This window comes from Rhinatrema bivittatum, chromosome 9 (assembly GCF_901001135.1).
Source record: "Rhinatrema bivittatum chromosome 9, aRhiBiv1.1, whole genome shotgun sequence".
In the NCBI taxonomy this organism is placed as follows: domain Eukaryota; kingdom Metazoa; phylum Chordata; class Amphibia; order Gymnophiona; family Rhinatrematidae; genus Rhinatrema; species Rhinatrema bivittatum.
In genome coordinates this window covers 124,597,152-124,620,964 of record NC_042623.1, presented here as the reverse complement: position 1 = coordinate 124,620,964, position 23,813 = coordinate 124,597,152, and the positions used below count along the sequence as shown (strand labels likewise).

The following is a 23,813-nucleotide window of genomic DNA, read 5'->3' as shown; positions in this document are numbered from 1 at the left end:
TTATATTTTGATAACATGAGTAAAGTTTATGCACATCTCTGTACTGGTGGTAATGGCTAAGAATATTAATATGTGAGTAAATTTTTTTTGTATGCAAAACTTCATAAATTAGGGATAAAGTTTGTGCTCGGAGGTGAGAGCATTGGCAGCGGTGGTGCTATGGCAGCCGTGGCAGCAGTTATATTGGGGTTGTGGCTGCACTAGTGATAAGGTGAGTAGGAGCAACTGTGTTGGGGATGAGAGTGATGAAGGTGTAGCTGTGGAAAAAGAGGTGGGTGAGGGTGGGGCAGTTCTGTTTAAGGGCAGTTGTGCAAATACTTAAGGTCAGGGTACCTATGAGCTGTGATTTTTATTTTCAAAGTCAGATGAATGGATGCCTCAAATTTATTATGAAGTTTCAGGCAACATAGCAAATGATGGCAGATTATGCCAAAAAGATACATCTAGTCAGCTCAGCAAGGTGTTTAGGATTGTAAATGCTGTTCAGTACAGGTTATCCCCATGCCTCCTGTTAAGGGTTCACTGTTGCTCCTTGCAGGTGATCCTGTGCAGAAATGGTACACCAAAATGACCACCTATTAATCTATGTTCCTCATTTCCTTTCTCTATCCAGTATGGATCCTTTTGTGTTTGTCCCATGCCTTTTTAAATTCCACTAGCATTCTTGTTCTCACCAGAAGTTTTACCAGATTTAGTCCTACAAGGATTGTGGAAATGGATTAATTTATCTTTGATGGAAGGAAAGGTTCCTAGCATTTTGAAGACTGTAGTAACAACCCCTGTCTTGGGCAGAGGATTTGGACCCTAGAGAAACTGATAATTATAGACCAGTAGCTAACCTTCCATTTGTTAAGATTGTAGAGAAGGATGTAACTTCCCAAATTTCTGATTTTATTTATTTATTTATTTATTTATTTACTTACTTACTTACTTACTTACTTAGAATCAGAACAGATTAGGTATTATACAAGCTGTTTCTAGAAGGGGATGTAGTACTGAGACAAATATGGTGGATTTGTCTGATGTAATTCTTCAACCATTAGTTGAGGGATTTACTACTTTACTAGTGTTGCTGGGTTTATCCAGCATATTTGATTTAGTAGACCAAGGTATCTTGTTCCGCTGTCAAGAGTTAGGAATAGCTGGGCTAGCTCTGCAGTGGATAGCTGGTTTTCTGAAGGACAGATCCTAAATGGTGAAACGAGGAAAATGAATCCATTTGTTGGGGTTTACTGCATTTATATATGCAGATGACATATAGATCCTGGTACCTTTGAATCAAGATCTATGGGGATATTACAACAATTCACAACTTGTTTGAATTCAGTAAATACTTGGTTTAAAGAGTAAATTCATTTTAAATTTAAAAAGACAGAGGTATTACAATTTGGGGAAGCAACACAAAGTTACTCGGTGTTAATGGCATAAATAACTGTTACTGATTCTGCAAAGTCATTAGAAGTTTAGGTTGGATAGCCATCTGAATCTTGAGGAGCAAATTACAGCAGCAGTTAGGGAATCCTATGCTCTTTTAAAATTGATTAGACAACTGCTCCCTTTTTTTAATTTTCCGCTCTGAAATCAGTAGTTTATGCCTTAGGTGTAGCTGTAATTAATTACTGCAATGCAATCTATTGGGCCTTGTCAGGGGTTGTGACTAAGCATTTCCAAGTGATTCAGAACATGACAGCCAGAGTCGTTATGGGATCTTCAAGGAGGACTCCAGTTTTGCCACTTTTCTTGAAATTATATTGGCTACTGTTTAAATTGTAAATTTAAGATTGTGATCTTGGGCTTTTGAGCCTCTGCGAGGACCTCTTCTCCCCCACATTTATGCAATTGAATTGTTGCTACAATCTATAAGGAGAGTACAATCAGAGCACCAATAAAAGTTGCAGCTACTTTTGTTTAAAAGTATGTCGAAAGCTTAAGCTTCAAAATAGGACTTTTTCTTCATAGTGCAGAATTTATGGAAACATTTACCATTTGGAATTGAGGCAGGAGTCTAAGTTGAAGCATTCAGAATGAAATTAGACCTGACTGATGTTTGAAATCTGTAATAATACTCAAATCATGCAAACCTAACTCTGAGAAAAATACCAATATTGAAAATAACAAACAATTTCTCATAGAAAATTAATATAGTGGACAAGCAAAAGTCAATATGCATTGCCTAGTGACCATCATAAAACTCCGGGTTGAGTTAGTATCCCTTATTCTGCAACCCAAACCATTGTTTCTTTGTGCTTAAAAAATTCTAATCAGTTCCTAGTAAACATGACTTTTAACTGCATTCCAATTATTTTTGAGAATACGTCTTCCTTGTATTAAATCTTTTAATCTTTTAATATCTTTTTTGTTCTTGTTTTTATATTTTTAATCCAGTTGTGCTTAAGGAACTTGCATGTTTTGAATGTAAACTCCCGACACTGCAGCGTTTTGGAGGGTTGCTCCTTCCTCAGGGGTTGCAACTCCTGCAGTATACTCCTCTGCATTTACCGGTGGCTCCTGATGATACCGCCATTTTTAAAGCAAAAAGCCCGCGAAACTCTAGATGTCAATCACAAGGATCAACCCATTGTATCTGATGCTCTACACTGATATAATAAAATTTATAGTGAAGAACAAATACTAAAAGTGTGTACCAGTCAGTCTTATCATTGAGACTCCTGGGTTCCACTGTATCAAGTTTATGTATCCCAAAATGTTCTCTGATTTAATTTAGCATGTTGGTTCCCCCCCCCCCCCCAACGTTCTATTGAGGGAACATGTTCTAGTATGTAATATGTTATGTAAATAGTGAGATGTGCAGGAAGGTGGAGAAAATACATTTTTTATTGTGTTTTGTGCTATTTTTTTATTTTGTTTTATGTTCTGTACATTGCTTTGGGTAATTCTTTTGAGGCGATTCATCAATTTTATTAAATAAAGATGGGCATTGCAAAATCAAAATTTGATAAGAACAGTAACTTCAGTTTTGCCAGTGTTCAGGAGTAATTTATTATGAAATAACCAACTATTGGCATATTGCAAGCTGTTGAAACTTTAAAAATCAGCTTCAAGGTGCTGCCCCAAGAACACAGAGGTCCATATTTAGTACAGACAAATTTAAGTTTATTTTTTAATATTGAAAGCCAATCATATACAATCATATACACGCCCCCCAGAGTGTCATAGGTGCGCCCCAGCGCTAAGACAGCGACACCTCCTGAGAAAGAAACATCGGGGCAGACTCTCCCACCCACCCTCCACCAACCGCTACCGACGCCAGTGTGAAGAAACAGCTTTTGCAGAAATAAAGGCAAGTACCTTTTTGAATTTTGCTGTGAATTCAGGGGAAATGGAGAGAGCCTTGGACAAGCCCCCCAGAGTGACGTAGGCGTGCCCCAGCGCTAAGACAGCGACACCTCCAGGCGTCGCGCGCAGTGCATCGCGCGCTGAAGGGACGCGACAAAGGGGCTATCCCCTTTGTGCACCCCTTCGTGCAATCCCATGTGCCGGCAATATATAATCTCCAAATACTCCCTGAACATAAAGAAAAATGGCAATCCATCAACCTTCATCAGAATGCAAAGACAACAGAAACAGAACAACCTCCAACAACTGGAAAGTAAAAGGTATGAAATCTAAAACAATCTCAAATATCAACACACAACGATTAATCACAACAATAACAACACTTTACTCTGTAACTATCTAACACTCTCCTTCCAACTCTTTAATGCTCAATCAATAATCAAAAAAATTCCTATCATCGACCTTCTCCAAGATGAAAACCAGACTTTATAGCTATCACAGAAACTTGGGCAAAAAACACTAATACTGTAATAATCAACCAAATCAACAACTCTTCTTATAGAACTTTTTCTTTACCCAGACCAAAAAAAAAGGAGGAAACTTAATGCTCATCTCAAAAAAAAAAATAAAAAATCTACAACTGAAACCAATTCCAACAAGCAATTGCTGTCCACTAGAAATTGCATTATTTGATTCTCCACACTTACAAATTTGCCTCTCGAAAAAAAACTGCTCACCACTTATTAACTTTTTTCTGACCAAACTATTACCAAACCTATAATTATTCTAGGTGATTTCAACCTATATATGGACTCTACCCCCCTATCACCTGCATCCTCATCAATCATTGATGCACTATCATCTCTATGTCTCAATCAAATTATCACTGGCCCTATACACAAGGCAGGTCACACACTAGACCTAATCTTCATCATTACCAAGTTCTAGTCGAATCACCAAACGACATTTCTAAAATTCCATGCTCAGACCATTCTATCATCCACACAAATCCATTCTCTTATCATAAACGCTCAACAAAAAACCCTACTACACAAAACCTTCTCCTATCATCCACCTTTCTGCATGGAAACCCTTCAAACAAATCTGCAGACTGAAATAACAAATATTGATCTATCAAACATAAAAAATGCAATCTTCTTGGTTCAACATCACAAACTATAGCAGACAAGATAAATCCAATAATAAGAAAAACAATAAAAGAAACAAAAAAATCAAAATCCCTGGTACAGCAAAAACATCAGAGCAGCAAAAAGGAAACTCAGAAAAATAGAGAGATCATGGAGAAAAAAACAAACTACACTTCTATACGCATACAAATCACAACTTGCTGAATATAAAAAAACTCATCCATAAAACAAAAAAGACTTCTACTCCAAAAAATTTCCAAATACCAACAAAACCCTAAGATGCTCTTCAACATAGTAAAAACCCTACAAAAACCTCTCAAGACATCAATCACTATCATCACCAAAGATCAGCAGTGATGACTTCGCCAACTTCTTTAATGAAAAAATCAAATTACTCATAAAAACAACCTAAAAAATGACTCTCAAGACCAGAAATTACTGAACATTCAAACAAAAACCTGGTCCAACTTTGAAACAGCATCTCCTTAGAAACCCAAATGATCATAAAAAAATGAACCCAGCAAAACACACTATTGATGCCATTCCAATTACAGCAATAAAAATCTCGATCCATCAATCACCAACAATAACAAAAATTGTAAACCTTTCCCTCGCTGAATGAAACTATCCGGAAAGCCTAAAATCAGCCATCATCAAACCCATTCTAAAAAAGAATAATCTAGATCCAGAAATCCACTGAACTACAGACCCATATCGAACCTCCCATTCTTTGCAAAAATCATTGAGAAAATCGTCCATACTCGACTCACCACCGATCACCTTGATGAAAATAACATCCTCCTTCCTTCTCAATTTGGCTTTAGAAAACAACTTAACACAGAATCCTTACTACTTGCCATGTATGACTTCGTACTCAAAGGTTTTGAAAAAGGCCAAAGTTACCTTCTAATCCTCCTCGACTTATCGCAGCATTTGATACTGTAAACCACTCTATACTGATTAATCGTCTTTCTGAAATTGGTGAACAAACAACTCTTCAATGGTTTTCCTCCTATCTGTCACAAAGATCCTACCAAGTACTACTTAATGATTCCCTATCAAAGAAAATCAACTTAGACACCGGAGTTCCCCAAGGATCCGCCCTTTCAGCGACACTCTTTAACATTTATCTTCTCCCACTATGCCACTTCCTTACAAATCTGAATCTAACCCATTTCATCTATACTGATGATATTCAAATCTTAATTCCAATAAAAAATCAATTGAAGAAACATATAAATTAACTGCCAATTACCTAAACAGCATCAAGGAATTACTAAACATAAAACTCATCCTCAACTTTGACAAAACTGAATTAATAGTACTTGACAGAACAACTCTCTGCATACACCGACTCTAAATCTCATGAACCAAAATTCAAGTTATCTCCAACCAACCATGCCTGCAACCTTGGAGTAATAATCGACAAAGAACTTTCTTTAAAAACCATGTATCAACAAAATTAAAGACTGTTATCATAAACTATTTACACTCCGTCATCTAAAACAGTTTCTCTCAAATAATGACTTCAGATCAGTCTTGCAATCATTAATATTCTCCAATATAGACTACTGCAACTCTCTACTCCTCAACTTACCTCTAAACACCATTCAACCTCTCCAAATCCTGCAGAATGCAGCTGCAGGAATCCTTTCAGGTGCCAAAAAGCATGACCACATCACCCCAACCCTCATATCACTTCATTGGCTGCCAATAACATACAGGATCGAATATAAAGTCCTTTCCATCCTACATAAAATTATATATGAAGAACAGAAAAATTGGCTAAGCCCCCTACATTCAACTCCATACCCCAAGTAGAAACCTGAGGTCAGCAAATAAACGACTCCTAAAAACACACCAACGCACTCAAATCAACTCACCTCTACTCAAAATGGAGCGATATCCCTTGGTAGCCCAAAACTTTGGAATCCCTCCCAACTAAACTCAGAATTCAAGAAAACCTAAAAACATTTAAAAAAGAATTAAAAACTTGGTTGTTCAACAAAGCATATCAAACCACCCAAAAATCAATCTAATCAATCAACTAATCGTCACCGCCCTCCATTACAACCTCATGATTAAATGAATATCAGCACAACTATCGTCCTGTTGACGAGTTATTATTATTATTATTATCTATGTAATATTTAATTCTATTATTTATACCTATATGCTATATGTTATACGCTATATGTTAAACGCTGTTCAATGTAACGCCTTGTTTGCGAAAGTTTTGTATGTAAACCGACCTGATTCGATACTTGTATTGAGAATGTCGGTATATAAAAATCCGAAATAAATAAATAAATAAACTATGCTTTTCTAAAATAAGAATGAACTCGTTTTGATCTTAAGCATGAATTTGTTTACTACTAAGCCTAATAACATGATATGTTTTTACACCCCTTGTCAACCCCTTTATCCCTATAACCTTATTTTGTAAACTGTTATGATGGCGTTATTTTGATGTTTCCGAATGACGGTATATAAAACTCGTTAAATAAATAAATAAATAAAGACCTCTGGAAGACCCAGAGTGAGAGCTCCATCTTTTTAAAGCTCTCCCTGCGTGTCTTAGCGTTTGTCAGTGACTGACTTTTTATAGGTAAAACATACAATGATCCCTAATAGGACTTCACAGAGTATCAGGTACCACATGTCCTGTGTCCAAATCAGACAACCTATGTCTTAAATACCCTGGTCCTGCTTCCCATATTGAGATCCAGTTAAGCCTAGTGGATACCCACATGTCTGCTGATTACTTTTGGTCCTTTGTTCTGTCAGTCTTTCCAGTCTTTTGATCAGACTCTTAATCTCATGGGGATCTCCAGTTAAACTGGGCCCCTCAAGTCAAGACAGTATTCTGTGAGAACATGGCCTGGTCCATGTGTTCGTTGTGACCTCATGACCCTCCATCATATCTGAATAGGTCTGAATTCATTCCAGATGTCTCCCAGAAGCCATTCAAGCTCGGGTCAGTCTGAGTTCTTGTATGCCAGAAGTTTGTTAGGCCAGAGACAGCAAAGGATTCTGGATAAGCTGCGTGAACCAAAGTCTTCATGTTAGGCTTCCCATATCTCAAAGCATAAAGATATCAGCTTCAGTGTGTCCAGATTTCTGGACACAAAACTGAATGTCATCAGCAAATAATCGATAATTAACAGACACGAAAAAGTTTTGCATAAAGGAGCCAAGTAGGTATTAAAAAGGGAATTTGAAAGGGCTGATTCTTGGGGGACATCACTAATCACATCATGCAATCACAACAAGCAGGTCATAGCACCGCTTGTTGTGATCTGTTAAATAGGAGGTGAACCAGCTCAGTACTATTCTTCTAATTCCCAAACATTTTAATTGGCTAGGAGAATCTCATGGTCTAGGGGTCAAAGGCAGCGGATATGTCCAGGAGAGCCAGGGCATATTCTATGACACTCTTAAATTGCCTTACAATAGTGTCAAAAGCTGATAACAGGGGTTTGGTGCTGTGGAGGTTGCAAAAAAACAAATTGAAATAGATTTCATTGAACATGCTGCTGTTGATCTTTTAATGAAAGATCCACATTTTCAACAATTTTTGCCAAGCATGGAAGGGAGGAGATAAGGCAATTTTTAGTAGTCAATTCAACAGAATCCCATTATTGATGAAAAATTATGAAAGATCCATCAAAACTTTCCTTGCTGTATCTTGGCATATGCTATAACTATTTATTGCACAAGGCAACGAGGTTGGTTATTGCGTATCTTGGCATATGACAGAAGACTCAATTGCATTTAAATTAGCAGTTGGTTCCAAAGTTTAAGATTTCCTGGCATGTAGCCAGATGGACTCAGAACGAATGGGTATAGTATCCGCGTGCTAGCAGTTGGAGATGGATCTGACGTCAGCACGGGGTATATATACCCCCACAGGAAGCGTAGCAACTTAGTAATTTCCGTCTCCAAAGCAGTTTGGAGAGCCTGCACGAGCGTGTTTTCCACACCTTCTCCAGGTTCTACCGTCCAGATGTCCAGGCTAGGGAGGACTCAGCATTTGCGAGGGCGGTGCTACATGGTCCTCAGGCAGCCTCGCGCCCAGGCTGGGAGTAAAGCTTTTGTACATCCCATTCGTTCTGAGTCCATCTGGCTACACGCCAGGAAATGTTGAGATTACTACCTGATAATCTCCTTTTCCTTAGTGTAGACAGATGGACTCAGCATCCCGCCCAGCTGCCCTGTACATGGTTTCACCGATTCAAGGTAAGCCATGTCATCTATTTCCATAAGAGCGTACACTCTACCAGGTGTCAACACCTTCCGGTTGGGAATGCTGGCGGTCTCCAGCTACTATCAATCGGTCAGGGGAACCCTGTTTTCACTTTTCGCTGAGCGTCAGTACACACATCCATAACAGCTTTTGCAAGGAAGATTACTAAGTTGCTACGCTTCCTGTGGGGGTATATATACCCCGTGCTGACGTCAGATCCGTCTCCAACTGCTAGCACGCGGATACTATACCCATTCGTTCTGAGTCCATCTATCTACACTAAGGGGTAGATTTTCAAATAGCGCGATTTGGCGTACTTTTGTTGGCGCATCAGGCGCCAACAAAAGTACGCTGGATTTTAGTAGATATGCGAGTAGCCGGGCGTATCCCCTAAAATCCGGGATCGGCGTGCGCAAGGCTATCTATTCCGTATAGCTGGTGCGCGCCGAGCCGCGCAGCCTACCTCCGTTCCCTCCGAGGCCGCTCCAAAATCGGAGCGGCCTCAGAGGGAACTTTCTTTTGCCCTCCCCTCCCTTCCCCTACCTAACCCACCCGCCCGGCCCTGTCTAAACCCCCCCTTACCTTTGTCGGGGGATTTACGCCTCCCGGAGGGAGACGTAAATCCGGCGCGCCAGCGGGCCGCTAGCGCACCGGGACGCGGCCTGGGGGCGGGTCCGGAGGGCGCGGCCATGCCCCCGGGCCCCGGGCCGTAACCACGCCCCCGGGCCCGCCCCGAAACGCTCCCGACACGCCCCGAAAACACCACGCGGATCGGGCCTGCCCTCGACACGCCCCTGACACGCCCCTCTCTGAAAACCCCGGGACTTACGCGAGTCCCGGGGCTCTGCGCGCGCCGGTAGGCCTATGTAAAATAGGCGCACCGGCGCGCAGGGCCCTGCTCGCCTAAATCCGCCCGGATTTAGGCGGATTTAGGCGAGCAGGGCTCTGAAAATCCGCCCCTAAGGAAAAGGAGATTATCAGGTAGTAATCGCAACATTTTACAACCTTAAACATCTCCTAGATGCTATTCCCAGCCACACAAAATCTTTCAGAATAATACTGTTTTTTTCACTTTATTAGTCATAGGTCTATAAGCAGAAAGCTTCTGGTAAAACATTGTTTTTGTTTCTTTAGAAGGTTTATACCAAAGGTGTTCAAAATGCTGTACCTGTTTCATGGTCTTTAAAGATCTTATTGTACCATGGCGCGAATTTGAAAGGCTTAATCTTAAAAGATCTTTTTGGTGTTCTCATCTATATTCATTGTAATAATAGATTCCAGAAATCAACTGCAGCATCAGTATTATCCCTAGATATCTCAGCCAATTCAGGGATTAAACATTCTTATATGGTTTTCAGTGCAGACCTGGCACTATTTTAGCTGCCTTTCTTGGTACTACTTCTAAACAAGCTCTATCCTTTTTTGAGATTATGGTCTCCAGAACCAAACACAATATTCCAGATAAGGTCTCATCAATGACCTTTACAAGAGCATTCTCACAGGACAAGCAGGATGGTAGTCCTCACATATGGGTGACGTCAGTGGACGGAGCCCTGTTACGGAAAACCTTTCTGTCAAAGTTTCTATAAAGCTTTGACTGACACTGGCACACTGAGTGCACTGAGCATGCTCAGCCTGCAATTATCCCTGTGACCACAGGTGTCTCCCCTCAGTCTTCTTTTTTCCGCTCTGCAGTAAGCATAGCGGTTAGGAGCTCTGAGAAATTCTCACAATTTTTCCTCATGGAAAGCCTTAAACTTTTTTTTACTTCACAAACGCTTTTTCCCTGCACGGGTCTCCCTTCGCGTACATTTAATAGACGCTCAGTGAATACTATGCCCTGTTTTTCAGTCTGTTCCTGTCACCTCACTACGGTTTCCCCCGGCCTACCAACCGAATTGCGGCCTTCCTCTCCCTATGTTTTCACAGTTAGCCCCACATAGCCTGCGAGTGTCCTCCTGTGACCCTCTGCCTGGTTATTAGCGCTAGTGGGATAGGGACTTCCACGGTTACCATTGCCGCCAGGGCCTCTGTCGAATCCATGCCTCCATCGATTACCTCAGTACCTTTGTGTAGTCGATGCCCCGATCGCTACAGTCAGTACCCCCCATCCAGGCCGTCCTGCCTTCTGCGATGCCATTGATCCCTGGGTCGATGCCCGGGTCGACGCCCACGTCGTTCCTATCGATGCGACCATCGATTCTGTCGATGCTGGTATCAGTTTCCTCATGCCATCTATGTCTATTCTATTCTTTGATGCCACATCATTTCCTTCGATACCTTAGCCGATGCTGTCTGTGCCTCAGTCACTGTTATCGTTGCTCTTCCCAGGCCATCTATGTTTTTTTTCATTTATATTTTTAACCATATCCTCGAGGCTGCTTCTATGCTGCCATTGATACCATCAATACTGACATAGCACCTACACGCAATGCCCTCACCTAAATACAGTTCTCCATGCTTTGGGTTATTAACTAAAGCCCCGTATCAGCCTACTACGCTACATAGTGCCAGGAGCAGTGCAGGCATGCTGACAGTCCGTCATCATTCACCATCCAAGACAGTGAGGGCATCCACCTCTGAGCTGGGGAAAGAACCGCCGCTGCACTGGCACTCATTGTCACCGGCACGGTGACTGTCCGCCACTGACGCCATCCAAGACATTGGTGCTATCCTACTCTGTTCTGGAGAATGCCCGGGTCGAGCAACATCGCTACTGCCACCGCCACTGTTACACATTGTGCTGGCAGTCCTCAGTGCTGCAGAATGACCTGACCGAGTTCCGAGGAATTCTGCACTGGCGTCACGATACATCGAGCCGCTGCAAAGAGGCCCAGGTTCATGAGTCATAATGGCTCCCCTGTACCCAAGGTGTTCCTCACCAACATCTGTGCGGGGTTCTGACCCTCCACAAATTACTGTGGTAGCGCCAGACACGCTCAGCCTGTCTCCTCTATACATGCGCTACCATACCAGTTTACAGAGTTGAGTCTGACGTTTACGTCCTTCAGGCTGTCCCTTGATACCTCCTGAAATCTACGGAGCCATCGATCTTCACTGGCTCGTCCTTCTGCGATCCAAGACGGATGGTAAGTACTCTAATCCCGCTTCAGCGACAATCCCATTGAGACCTGTTCTCTAATTCGGGCCACATGGTTCAGAAGGTTCTAGGTCGTCTTGTCTTCCAAGAACCGTATTAGTGTCACATATTGCTATTGCAGCTATGTCGAACACAATACCAAGAGAACCTCTCTACCAATCGTTTGGGATTGCATCAGGACATCCTCCCGTTGTCAGCAACGGGACTCTGTACTGATTAATACTCTGGCTTCTGGTTCCTAATTAAGAACCGAAGTCCCAGATGCATTCGCTGATCTGCTAGACCCAAGATCCAGCAAACACTGCCTCAATTGCAAATCCACCTCGAGGCCTGGCAACAGGTCTCGACGTTTTCTTGTACAGCACACAGAAATGCGGGTAAGACTTTTTTACCGCTCATGCTCCCGTGGGAGATTACATGATATCCAGATTACATCAGCCCTGCCAGTTGGACACCTCCTGGTCTCTCAACTTGCCGGATATCAGAGCGGCCACCCCACTTGGTACCAAGATTCAGGGTACAGTCCCCCGGATGCTACAAAGTGCGGGGGGGGGAGTTTTAATCTCACTATTCTTTCTTTCAACAGAAAGTAGTTGCTCTCCGCCCATCCTGGACCTCAGAAATATCAACTTTCTTCAGAAGGGACAGGTAAAATGGTGTCTCATCACCATGCTTCCATACCGCAGTAAGTAGGTATGGAAGTATGCTCATGCTTTCATTTACTCAGGGTTGCAGAGTTCGAACTAACATCTTCTCAACCCAATATGCGTCTATTCTGCTCCATGCAGAGTTTCACATCAACTTCCTGGAGCTTCAAGCCATGAGTTATGCCTTTTTATGCCTTACAATACTGCCTCTGCAACAAACCTTTGTGCAAACAGACAGACAGCATAGTGACAATGTGGTATTTCCAAATCACAAGCACGCACAACCTCTTAGCTGCTCTGCTAGGAAACTGTGCAGCTCTACCCTTGGCCCTTGCTCACTCCATGCATCCCTGGGCCACTTATCTAACAGACTTACTGAACGCACTAGCAGACCTTCTCCATACAGGTTTCCATCCTCTCGGATGGTCTCGGACTACATGTGTAGCGAGAAAAATCTTCTAGCGCTGAGGTCAACCTACCTTGCCCACTGCAACCTATCTTGCCCTCTGCAATCGAACCATACGGTGGACAGATTCTACTCCCTACACATGTCTCGAATGCATTCCCTTGGACGCCTTTGCTGCAACAAAGGCCTCTACGTGTCTCTTTCGATGCCTCTCATAGCCAGCACTCTTATTATGCTGCACCGGGATGGGGTTCACTGTTTCTCAGACCCACGTCCTGGCCGAGACCAGTATGCTTTCCCATACTTCTCAATCTATCATTCCAGTAACCAATTCACCTTCTCACAGGCTAGTCTCATATCACGAACTCACTGATGTTCTCAGGTACTGGTAGCATCACAAAAACCTTCCACACATAAATCTTACCATTCAAAATGGCATGATTTACCACACAAAAGGGTATTACCCCCTTTTTTTTCTACACCACTCTTTTCTCTTACTCCCTCGGATTCTGCTCCCCAGACATCCTCCACATGGGTACACCTCTGTTCCAATTGGCGTACCACTTGGGAATGGGGATACCCGATTAACGGTTCAACCCCTTCTGAGTCAGCTTACCATGGGTTATCCACTGATTAAGCCGCCTCTATTTTTACTGGTTACGGAATGGGGCCTATATTTAGTGCTTACAAGACTCATACGTTCCCCATTCGAGCCTTTCCATTCCTCTCACTTAACAGTCTGGCATGGAAAATTCTTTCCCTTGTAGCCATCACTTCTGCCAACAGGGTCAGTGAGTTCCACACCTTGTTACATACTTACCCGACCCTGCGTTTCTCCTTGACCGAGAGGTCTTACGTATTCAACTTCATATCCTTCTTAAGGTAGACGCAGCATCTCACCTTACTCAGAATATACTCTGCTATTTTTTCCCAACAGCTCTCTCACCAGGGCGAGAGGGTTTTCCACTCCTTGGACTGTAAAAGTGCACTTGCATTCTATCTAGACCGCACTACACTCCATAGGAATTACACCAAACTCTTTCCTTCTGTGGCAAAAGCCAAGCTGCGAGTTCCAGTGGGCAAACAGACCTTTTCCTCCTGATTGACGGTCTGTATCTTTTTCCTAGCAACAAGCAGGCATTTCACCACAACACCGTGTGTAACCACACTGTTAGGGCCGTACCAGCCTCAATAGCTCACCTTCGGCCAGTGCCGCTTGTACATATTTGTAAGGCTGCTACTTGGAGCTCTCTCCATACCTTCGCAGCCCATTATCGCTTAGGTAAGACTGGCCGGCATGCTTCCATGTTTGGCCAGTCCGTCTACTCATCTTCTTTTCAGTTTAACTACCCAATATCCTTCCACCAACCCGTTACGGGTTTCAGGATGCCCTCCTTATCAAATTCCACCCCCGTCGTTGCTCCTTTTGCATGTCTTTGGGTGCATTTGGTGCACTCTCGGGCATCCTCGGCTTGGTACTCACCCATATGTGAGGACTACCATCCTGCTTGTCCTGTAAGAAAGCAGAGTTACTTACCTGTAACAGGTGTTCTCACAAGCCAGCAGGATGTTGGTCCTCTCGAAACCCATCCGCCATCCCACGGAGTTGGGTCTACATACGTTTTATTATTATTTTAGTTTCGCTTGCGCTTTTTGCTGTAAGACTAGATTGAGGGGAAACACCTGTGGTCACAGGGATAATTGCAGGCTGAGCATGCTCAGTGCACTCAGTGTGTCAGTGTCAGTCAAAGCTTTATAGAAACTTTGACAGAAAAGTTTTCCGTAACAGGGCTCCATCCACTGACGTCACCCATATGTGAGAACTAACATCCTGCTGTCCTGTTACAGGTAAGCAACATTTGCTTTCCCTTGACTGTGGGAGCTAAAGGAGACTGCTGCTGCTTTGATGGGGGAGCGGAGAGAGTGAGGGAGTATAGGGAGGAGAGAGCATGCGTGGGGGAGAGACTGAGCCCCCCTCCTTTCTGCCTGCTAATCTATGACAATTTTAGAGCATCTGGAAATCAGAAGTTCCCAGGTATCGATAATGGGGATTTTCTTAAATCCATGGGGCCGATGCAATTATAAAGCACAGAAAGCGGGTGCTGAAAAGTCAGTGCCTACTTTCCTAACATGCGCATGGCGCCCACAAGGGGGGCACCATGCAATACCCAAATTAGGGGGTCGCGCTAGCTTGCGTGACGTTAGCGCCTCCTTGCTAACGCGACTCCGCCGCGCCTGCCGGTTATGAAGGCTGACGCTGGTATACTTGGCGTCGTTTTTCATAACCGGCCGTCTACGGCTCTGTCCTTTTGAACTTGCTTCCTTTCCCCATTAGGCAACAGTCAAAGGTGATATACCCCACCGAACCCTACATGATGCCTTTTTTTTTTTTTTAATTTAGAAAATTACCACGGATTGAACACATGGATATATACTGGGCTTCTGATCCAGAAAAAAAGGACTTTGTGGGAAGGTGGAACCTGAAATCTGAATCTTTAAAACAGATACAATTGGGTTTTTATTCCGACCTATGAAAACTGTTTTGCTCTGTTTGTGCTATATCTATAGCGTAGGAGGAATGACCTGAGGGAGGAACCATGCTATCGTGAAGTAGGAGGCGTAGCATACAGAACTGGATTTTTATAGAGGATGCGTGATAATTGTGGGAGTGTACATAGGGATTTTTTTTTCCACTTCTGCATCTTGACTGTCTCTGCACTGCAGATAATCTTAGCAAAAGATAGCTTTTGTAATCGGAGTTCCCCTTTTAATTCTTTAAAAAATTTTAGCCTCCTCTTCATCGATCTATTCCCAGAAACTATTGCATCATTCTTGGGCAGACTTGTTAAGGAGAGAATTAAGGGAAATAGATTTGAGGCAGCCAAAGAGAAATGCATTTGCATCATTGCTGAGCTAGAGAGCCGTTTAAAGCTGTGGTAACAGCTGCTGAGGAGGAGACCGCTGCAGCTTGCTGATTTTAATTCTCCATCTCAAATGAGGCAAGACAAACTGACAGCTTCCCTCAAACATGGGGGAAGATGTTTGAAAAGGCAGAGTGCAGGCGGCATGAGCAACATACTTAGCAATGTGCTGAAGAAGAGAAACTGCATCTCCAGGACGGCTCCTCGCTTGCTCTGCACTTTGGAGCCAGGTGACATGGGTGGGGGAGGGTGAAGGGTGGAGAGACGATGAAAAGGCATATTTTCCCATTTTAATTGCTACTAGATTATTTTGGTGTCTGTAGAATTTGTGATTTTTCTGTTTTCATGGGGCAGAGGAAAGGAGAGAGAGGGAAATCAAGCAGGCAGTGGTTCCTGAGCTGTTGATCCTATAATCCAGCTCAGATCGGCTGCCTAGTAGGCAACTGTAGGTTAGCTGCAGCTTCCAGCTCTGAGGCGATTTGTGTAAGGAGGCAGCAAAATTGAGATGGACAGCCTGTGTGTGTGTGTGTCTTTCAATTGGTTGTACCTTGCTTCTCTGTGATGCTGTCTGCACTGCTGCAACCCTCCATGAAACCCAGGACAGAAATGGCGGCTCTGGGCTGGGCCTTTAGGGTGTGGATTTATTGTAAATCATCTCGGGGAGGAATTCAAAACCTGCTTGCTTTATCTTTACCTTCCTGTAGTTTGCTGTTGAACATGCAGAATTATCAAAGCTTAAATTCTAGTACAATTCTGGAGGATTGTTGTGTTATAAACTGCAATATATCTGTTCTTTATAATAAGGAAAAAAATGTATACATCAAAAGCTTTCACTCTTATTTTTGTAGCTTTTGCACATTATTAGATAGAGAATTCCCTTTATATTATGAGACTCTGCAGTCTCTTACTAGCACTGTCAGGTCTTAGTTTTAATTCAGGAAACTTTACTGGCAGGTTGATTTGTGCATGTTTTACAAAAATAAACAAAAAGAGGCAAATAATAATTGTGCTGCCCTTGATCACACCCTTGTTGATTTTAGCTGTTTACTATAAGAAATACATTTTGTGAAGCCCTTAATTTGTCTTGTCAGTGTGTCTTGACCTAGACTTTAAGCACTACAGCAGAGGGACTGTCTTATGTCTGTCTATCTGTACAGTGCTGCATGCATCTAGTAGTTGTATAAATGATAAGTAGTAATAGTTAAGTACATTTTCTGGATGCCTAATTGGTATAAATATTTAGATTTGTCAGTATATTTTAAGGAGTGAAGTGAATTTGATCCCAATATTTAAGTAAGCAAAGGTTTTGCTGCTAATAAATATGTGGAAGCAGAATGCTGAGCTACCTACCTGCTGGTGATCATAAATATTACATGTGTGACGCTTGGGAAGAATAATTTGTGAGTTCTTCAATAATTTAAACACAGATTATAAGAACAATGTTATCTAAATGCTAAAAGAACATTGTAATATGTATAATTTTACTTCTCTACATATGCTATGTAGATTAAAGTGTTTTTTCAAGGTTCAGCACCTATAGGAAAGCTAATTTCATACAGCGGACAGCTTTTCTATTACAGATAAGGTTTATTTGGATGAAGGTGAAGGTTGTTTTTTTTTTTGTTTTTTTTTATTACAGGCTGACAAAGTTGACAGTGTGAATATGCTTTTGGCCATTTATGTTCTTACACTGCAGGAGTTTGTGGCATTGTGGTAGTCCCCCTTTTCAGACTTTTTCACTGTAATACCTTCAGATTTATTGGGGACTTACTGTAACCTGTTGAACATTTGTTTGATGCAGGATGCTGTACTGTGTTAAGTTTTAAATAAAGGAGTTTTTTCTAGTATTACTCTTCTCTGAGCATTTATGTGTTCTGTGTGCCATGATGAACTGCATACATCAGCTGATGATTTCATCATTTATTCTGTCTACGATTTAGTTATTCATTAAAAGGGTATAATTTTATAACATTCTCACTTTCAGGGGTTGATATGAAGTTGAAGTTCACGCTTGAACCATCACTGGGTCAAAATGGTTTCCAGCAGGTAACTCTCTTTATTTTTTGTTTTAAATTTTTTTGGGTTTCCACTTTGCATCTTTTCATTGAAAAGAGAATTTGCTCTTAGTGTTCTGAATGCAAAGCCTTGCTCTTCTTATAACGAGCTTAGGGTCTCATTCATACTTATCCCTTCTGTATCTTTGCTGTAGGCATACACATTAAGGGCCTTGAAGAGTATCTATCTCTCCTTGAAATAAATTGACACATTGCATGGATTTTGTGCTGCTGTTTTGCCCATCCCACTCCACTGCAACTACTTCTGCATTGCTGTGTACACTCGCTATTGCTACACTCTACATCCCGTTCCACCACTGCTGCTGTACTCCTCATTCATCAGTGTGCTCCTCCATGCCTACTGCACTTCTGCAAGTCCTTCTTCTCTACATTTTTAAACTCCTAATGCTGCACCTATACATCCTCCTCTTCCATTGCTGCTTTTCCTCAGCCCTCTTTACTGACTCTGCTCCTCCCACACAGAACCATCTTGTCCTCCTGTGCCCCACTGCTGCATATCTTGCTTATCACATTCACTGCTGCCTCCTCCATACCCACTACTCCTTTACACTACCTATTGCTGCATTTGCACCTCATTCACATTACCCCTGCCATTGCTGCTCCTTCCCATCCATTGTTACTCTACCTCCTCGCGTCTTCACTTTTCTGCATCACCACTTTTGCTGCTTTATCCCTGATGCTCTTTATACTCCTCCACACCTCATCCACTGTTGCTGCTGGTTTAGTGATACATCTTCCCAACTCCTACCAGTGCAACTTTGGCACATCCACACATACCCATACCACTATTAATATTGTTCCTCCACTGTTCCTCTGACCACTGATATTCCACTATGCTTTCTGCTTTCCACAGCCCATTCCTGCTGCTCCTTCATATTTCCTCAACACTGCTGCTGCTTTCCATATCTACATACCTTCCTCCACGGTCTACCCCCACACCCAACCACTTCTGCACCTCCTCATTACCCATCACTGGACCTGCTGTTCTGCCATATCCCCCAACACTTTTGCTTCCAAATGTTCACATTGCTTTCCTTCAACTCCACTAATGGTCACTGTTGCCACTCTTCCGCAACTCACTGCACCAACCTCCATGCACTCTCCTCATCTGGTGAAGCTTCTTTCTCCCCCCCACCCTATTCAGGCTGCTACATTATAGATGTCTGTCCAGGCAAACAGGTCTAACCAAATAAGGTGCCATCACAAAGCTGATTCTCTGGTGTTTGGCTGCTATTGTATGCCTATAGCGGTATTTATAATGGGATCATAGGTGAGAATTTTTCTTTCATTTGCTTTTCCTGCAGTTGTATGGACCATGGATTTGTACTGGAGAGTGTTACAGGAAATTTGGTTCCATTTAAAAACATAAGTACTATGCTTGATTACATCAATGGTCCATTGATGCCAGAATCCTGTGACTGGCACTGGGTAGTTAGTCACTTGAAAATGCCCAGTAAATCCATTTGTTTCCCACTGCCAGAGGTGGCAATCCTCAAATCTACCTGACTGTCATCTTTAATATATATTGCCACCCATCACCAGTTCAATCTACTTCATCATTTCATTGTATTTTGTACATTGGTATCCATGTCCTGTTGGTTTTTCTTTTTCTACTACATCTCATGCAGATGTATTTATATTTTAAAAAATATAGTAAACCACCTATACCAAAGAGTAATAATTGCCAGCACTCACAGTAACAATCCTACCTATGTGAAAGCAACACTGCATATATTACACCACATCCTGAAAGACCAATACACAATTAAGAAAACAAAGCAAGCAGGGCTGTTATAGATCCCTACGCAAAAAATACACAGTAGCAGAATACCATACCTCTAACACAAATGCAAAAACATAGAGGCCCTAACCAAATACAGAATAAAGAGAGCATAAAGTGTAAGTAGAAATGTGCAGACAAAATCTAAACTGGAAACCACAAGAAGCCAAACCTGGATGCAGTGCAACAAAGGGGCTGACCTGCGCTCAACTAAGACAGGGAGCCACAACCAGTGAGGAGCTCTTCCTCTAGAGCAAGTGAGGGGGCAGGGGTTGGGCCAGCCAACAGAATTTAAAGGTGAGCCAGCTTGCCCCCCAACCTCTTCTTTCAGTGTTTTTGTGAGTATTCACCTCTGCTAGCACAGCTGCTTGCTCTGCCGTCCTATATTCCTTTTTTTTCGCTGGCTTCTGTCTTCAATTCCCCCTGTTGCCGCAGCTTTGCAAGCTCAGAGATGCGTCGGGGCAGTGACTATGGGTATGGGGGCCATGTGGGTGAGTGGTGAGGCACTAGGCCTTTCCTTGCTGGTGGTGAGCATGAGCCGGGCCCGTGCTGGTGGTGCTTTGCCGGCTTGCCCTTTCCCCGCGCAGGGACGGGCATATGGCTGAGTCCTACCTTTATGTCCTTGATGGGTCCTAGATTTGGGGTTGGTTTCCCCGGGTCTGTTCTGGCATCTGTCCCTTCACAAACTCGGGGGCAGTCATCAGGAGGTGCAGCGTGTCTTGGGGCACTGGGTTTGCCTCCAGCCAGTTGCTCAGGTCGGTTGCACTGCCTTGTTAAGTTTTACAGGCGCATCGCATTAGGTGGGGCTGTTGGCAAATAGTATGGAAAAGCCTGGTGATCATAGTGCAGGCGGCAGGGAGGCCGCAGCTGCCTGGTGTTCATGATGGTGTGTAGGCAGCAGTATTGGGCCTGCATGGTTGAGCTGTGGGTAATTCCCCCTTAATCATAGCCATGTGACTGGCTTCAGCGATAAAATATTAAAAAAAAAAAAAAAAATTGCTGGGTGCGGGTCAGGCTCAGGCCTATGTGGTCACAGAGTCATGCACGTGGCCTGGGGGCCTTTCATAGCCTCCAGAGTTGGATAGTGCAATGAGTGGTGATGGAGTGGCGATAGTGTCCTGGCCTGCTGCCGCCTCCCGGTTCAGGCTGGCATTCCTGAGTGTCTCTCTCCACTCGCAGTATTCTTCGGTATTAAGCATGGTTCTTGGGGGGCCGGATTTAATAGATTGTCAGCCTTGCGGGCCCGTTGTGCACTCTCTTCCTTGCTGGCCACCACTACCTTCTTACGGAGGGCATAGGTGAGAGTGTTGTGCCGAACGTGCCTTTTTCATGCAGCGCCGGATCGCCAGTCAATCCAGCAGCATGCGCATCAGTGCAAGAAGGAGGCCACATCGCAGCGGGGACTGCATGTGGGTGGGAGAGGCAAGACCAAAGAGCACAATGGGTAAGAGCTTTCAACTTCAGGACTTGTGATGGGGAGCCACCTCCAGCCTGGAGGTGGCTCCCCATCACAAGCCTTAGGTTACATCAGCCAGCTCTTGGGGTGGGGTCCCCGATGGGGGAGACCACGTCACGGCAGGCTCACCAAGGAACTGAATTAGGAAAAAGAAGGAAAGAGGGGGTGCTGTTTGCTTTGGTTTGGTGTGGGCCTCCTGTTGCACAGGGCCTCCAGGTCTTTAATTTTGATTGGGGGGAGTATGTGGAATGGCAGGAAAGGCGGACAGTTGGTGGCGCAGCTTCACCGCTGTGATTGTTCATCCAGGCAGGCCTTGCAGGCAGGGAGGCTAGCTACCATCTTGTGGTCCCTTGCAGCTTACGGCCACGTGGCGCATTGCAGAAGGAGAAACAACTTCATGGTGACATCGCTGGCTCTGGTGCAGGAAATTGCAGGGCAAAAATGCAAGCCCTGGTTGAGGGCTGAGAATGAGGCAGGCAGGAATGAAGGCCAGGATGCTGTACTGGGCAAGTACCTGGGGCAAGTGTGAGACCTGCAGGCCTTCACATTTGGGCCCTATTATTAGAGCGGATGGCTGCAATGATAAATGCTTTTGGGTGGTGGGGACCTCAGATATTACGATGCTTGGGGGGGTGCTTTGTACGGAGTCATGCTGGAAATAAAAGGCAAGGATCCATTAGTTGTATGCTTGGGCCTCTCAGGCTGCTTCATACAACCAAATGACCGTGGCTATGTAAAATTAAATAAATAATGACATACCTTATGTAGGCTGTTGGGGTATGCCATATAAGGGCATACGAAAGGCTTGGGGTAAGGTGCCATTCTCCAACACCAGCAGACCTAGATTAGCCTGCCCATAAAGGGGCAGGAGGATGTCAAGTATGGTACAGCCTTAGGAACGGTAGCATAATCCTTCATACCCCAGGACCAACTTGTTGGTGCCACTTGGCAACAGTGATCATAACATGATCAAATTTAAACTAATAACTGGAAGGGGACAATAAGTAAATCTGCAGCTCTAACACTAAACTTTCAAAAGGGAAGCTTTGATAAAATGAGGAAAATAGAAAAAAAAACTGAAAGGTGCAGCTGCAAAAGTAAAAAAGTGTTCAACAGGCATGGACATTATTTAAAAATACAATCCTAGAGGCTCAGGTCCATATGTATTCCACACATTAAGAAAGGTGGAAGGAAGGCAAAACTATTACCGTCATGGTTAAAAGGTGAGGTGAAAGAGGCTATTTTGGCCAAAAAAACATCCTTCAAAAATTGGAAGAAGTATCCATCTGAAGAAAATAGGATAAAACATAAGCATTGTCAAGTTAAGTGTAAAACATTGATAAGACAGGTGAAAAGAGAATTTGAAATGAAGTTGGCCATAGACGCAAAAACTCATAATAAAAACTTTTTAAAATATATCCAAAGCAAGAAACCTGTGAGGGAGTCGGTTGGGTCATTAAATGACCAAGGGGTTAAAGGGGCTCTTAGGGAAGATAAGGCCATTGCAGAATGACTAAATTAATTCTTTGCTTCCGTGTTTACTAATGAGGATGTTGGGGAGATACCAGTTCCGGAGATGGTTTCAGGGGTGATAAGTCAGACGAACTGAACGAAATCACTGTGAACCTGGAAGATGTAGTAGGCCAGATTGACAAACTAGAGTAGCAAATCACCTGGATCGGATGGTATGCATCCTGAGGTACTGAAGGAACTAAAAAATGAAATTTCTGATCTATTAGTTAAAATTTGTAACCTATCATTAAAATCATCCATTGTACCTGAAGACTGGAGGGTGGCCAATGTAACACCAATATTTAAAAAAGGCTCCAGGGGCGATCCAGGTAACTATAGACCAGTGAGCCTGGCTTCAGTGCTGGTAAAAATAGTGGAAACTATTCTCAAGAACAAAATTGTAAAGCATATAGAAAGACATGGTTTAATGGAACACAGTCAACATGGATGTACCCAAGGGGAGTCTTGCCTAACAAATCTTCATGTTTTTGAAGGGGTTAAAACATGTGGATAAAGGTGAACTGGATTTTCAGAAGGCGTTTGACAAAGTCCCTCATGAGAGGCTTCTAAGAGAACTAAAAAGTCATGGGATAGGAGACTATGTCCTTTCGTGGATTACAAACTGGTTAAAGATAGGAAACAGGGTAGGATTAAATGGTCAATTTTCTCAGTGGAAAAGGGTAAACAGTGGAGTGCCTCAGGGATCTGTACTTGGACCGGTGCTTTTCAATATTATATAAATGATCTGGAAAGGAATATGATTGAGGTTATCAAATTTGCGGATGATACAAAATTATTCAGAGTAGTTTAATCACAAGCGGATTGTGATACATTACAGTAGGACCTTGCAAGACTGGAAGATTGGGCATCCAAATGGCAGATGAAATTTAATGTGGACAAGTGCAAGGTGTGGCATATAGGGAAAAATAACCCTTGCTGTAGTTACACGATGTTAGGTTCCATATTAGGAGCTACCATCCAGGAAAAAGATCTAGGCATCATAGTGGATAATACTTTAAAATCGTCGGCTCAGTGTGCTGCAGCAGTCAAAAAAGCAAACAGAATGTTAGGAATTATTAGGAAGGGAATGGTTAATAAAACGGAAAATGTCATAATGCTTCTATCGCTCCATGGTGAAGACCGCACCTTGAATACTGTGTACATTTCTGATCGCCGCATCTCAAAAAAGATATAGTTGCGATGGAAAAGTTACAGAGAAGAGACG

General features: G+C 43.0%; 1 protein-coding gene across 1 annotated transcript in view; it reads left to right on the top strand.

Moving 5' to 3' along the window:
* Nucleotides 1-19,201, top strand: part of LOC115099565 (TBC1 domain family member 30-like) — a 128,406-nt gene extending 109,205 nt beyond the window's left edge. The window contains exons 3-4 of the mRNA XM_029617299.1: nucleotides 17,750-17,811; nucleotides 19,145-19,201. Of these exons, the coding sequence (XP_029473159.1) occupies nucleotides 17,750-17,811; nucleotides 19,145-19,201 (119 nt within the window). The remainder of the gene's footprint in view (nucleotides 1-17,749; nucleotides 17,812-19,144) is intronic.
* Nucleotides 19,202-23,813: the final 4,612 nt, after the last annotated feature.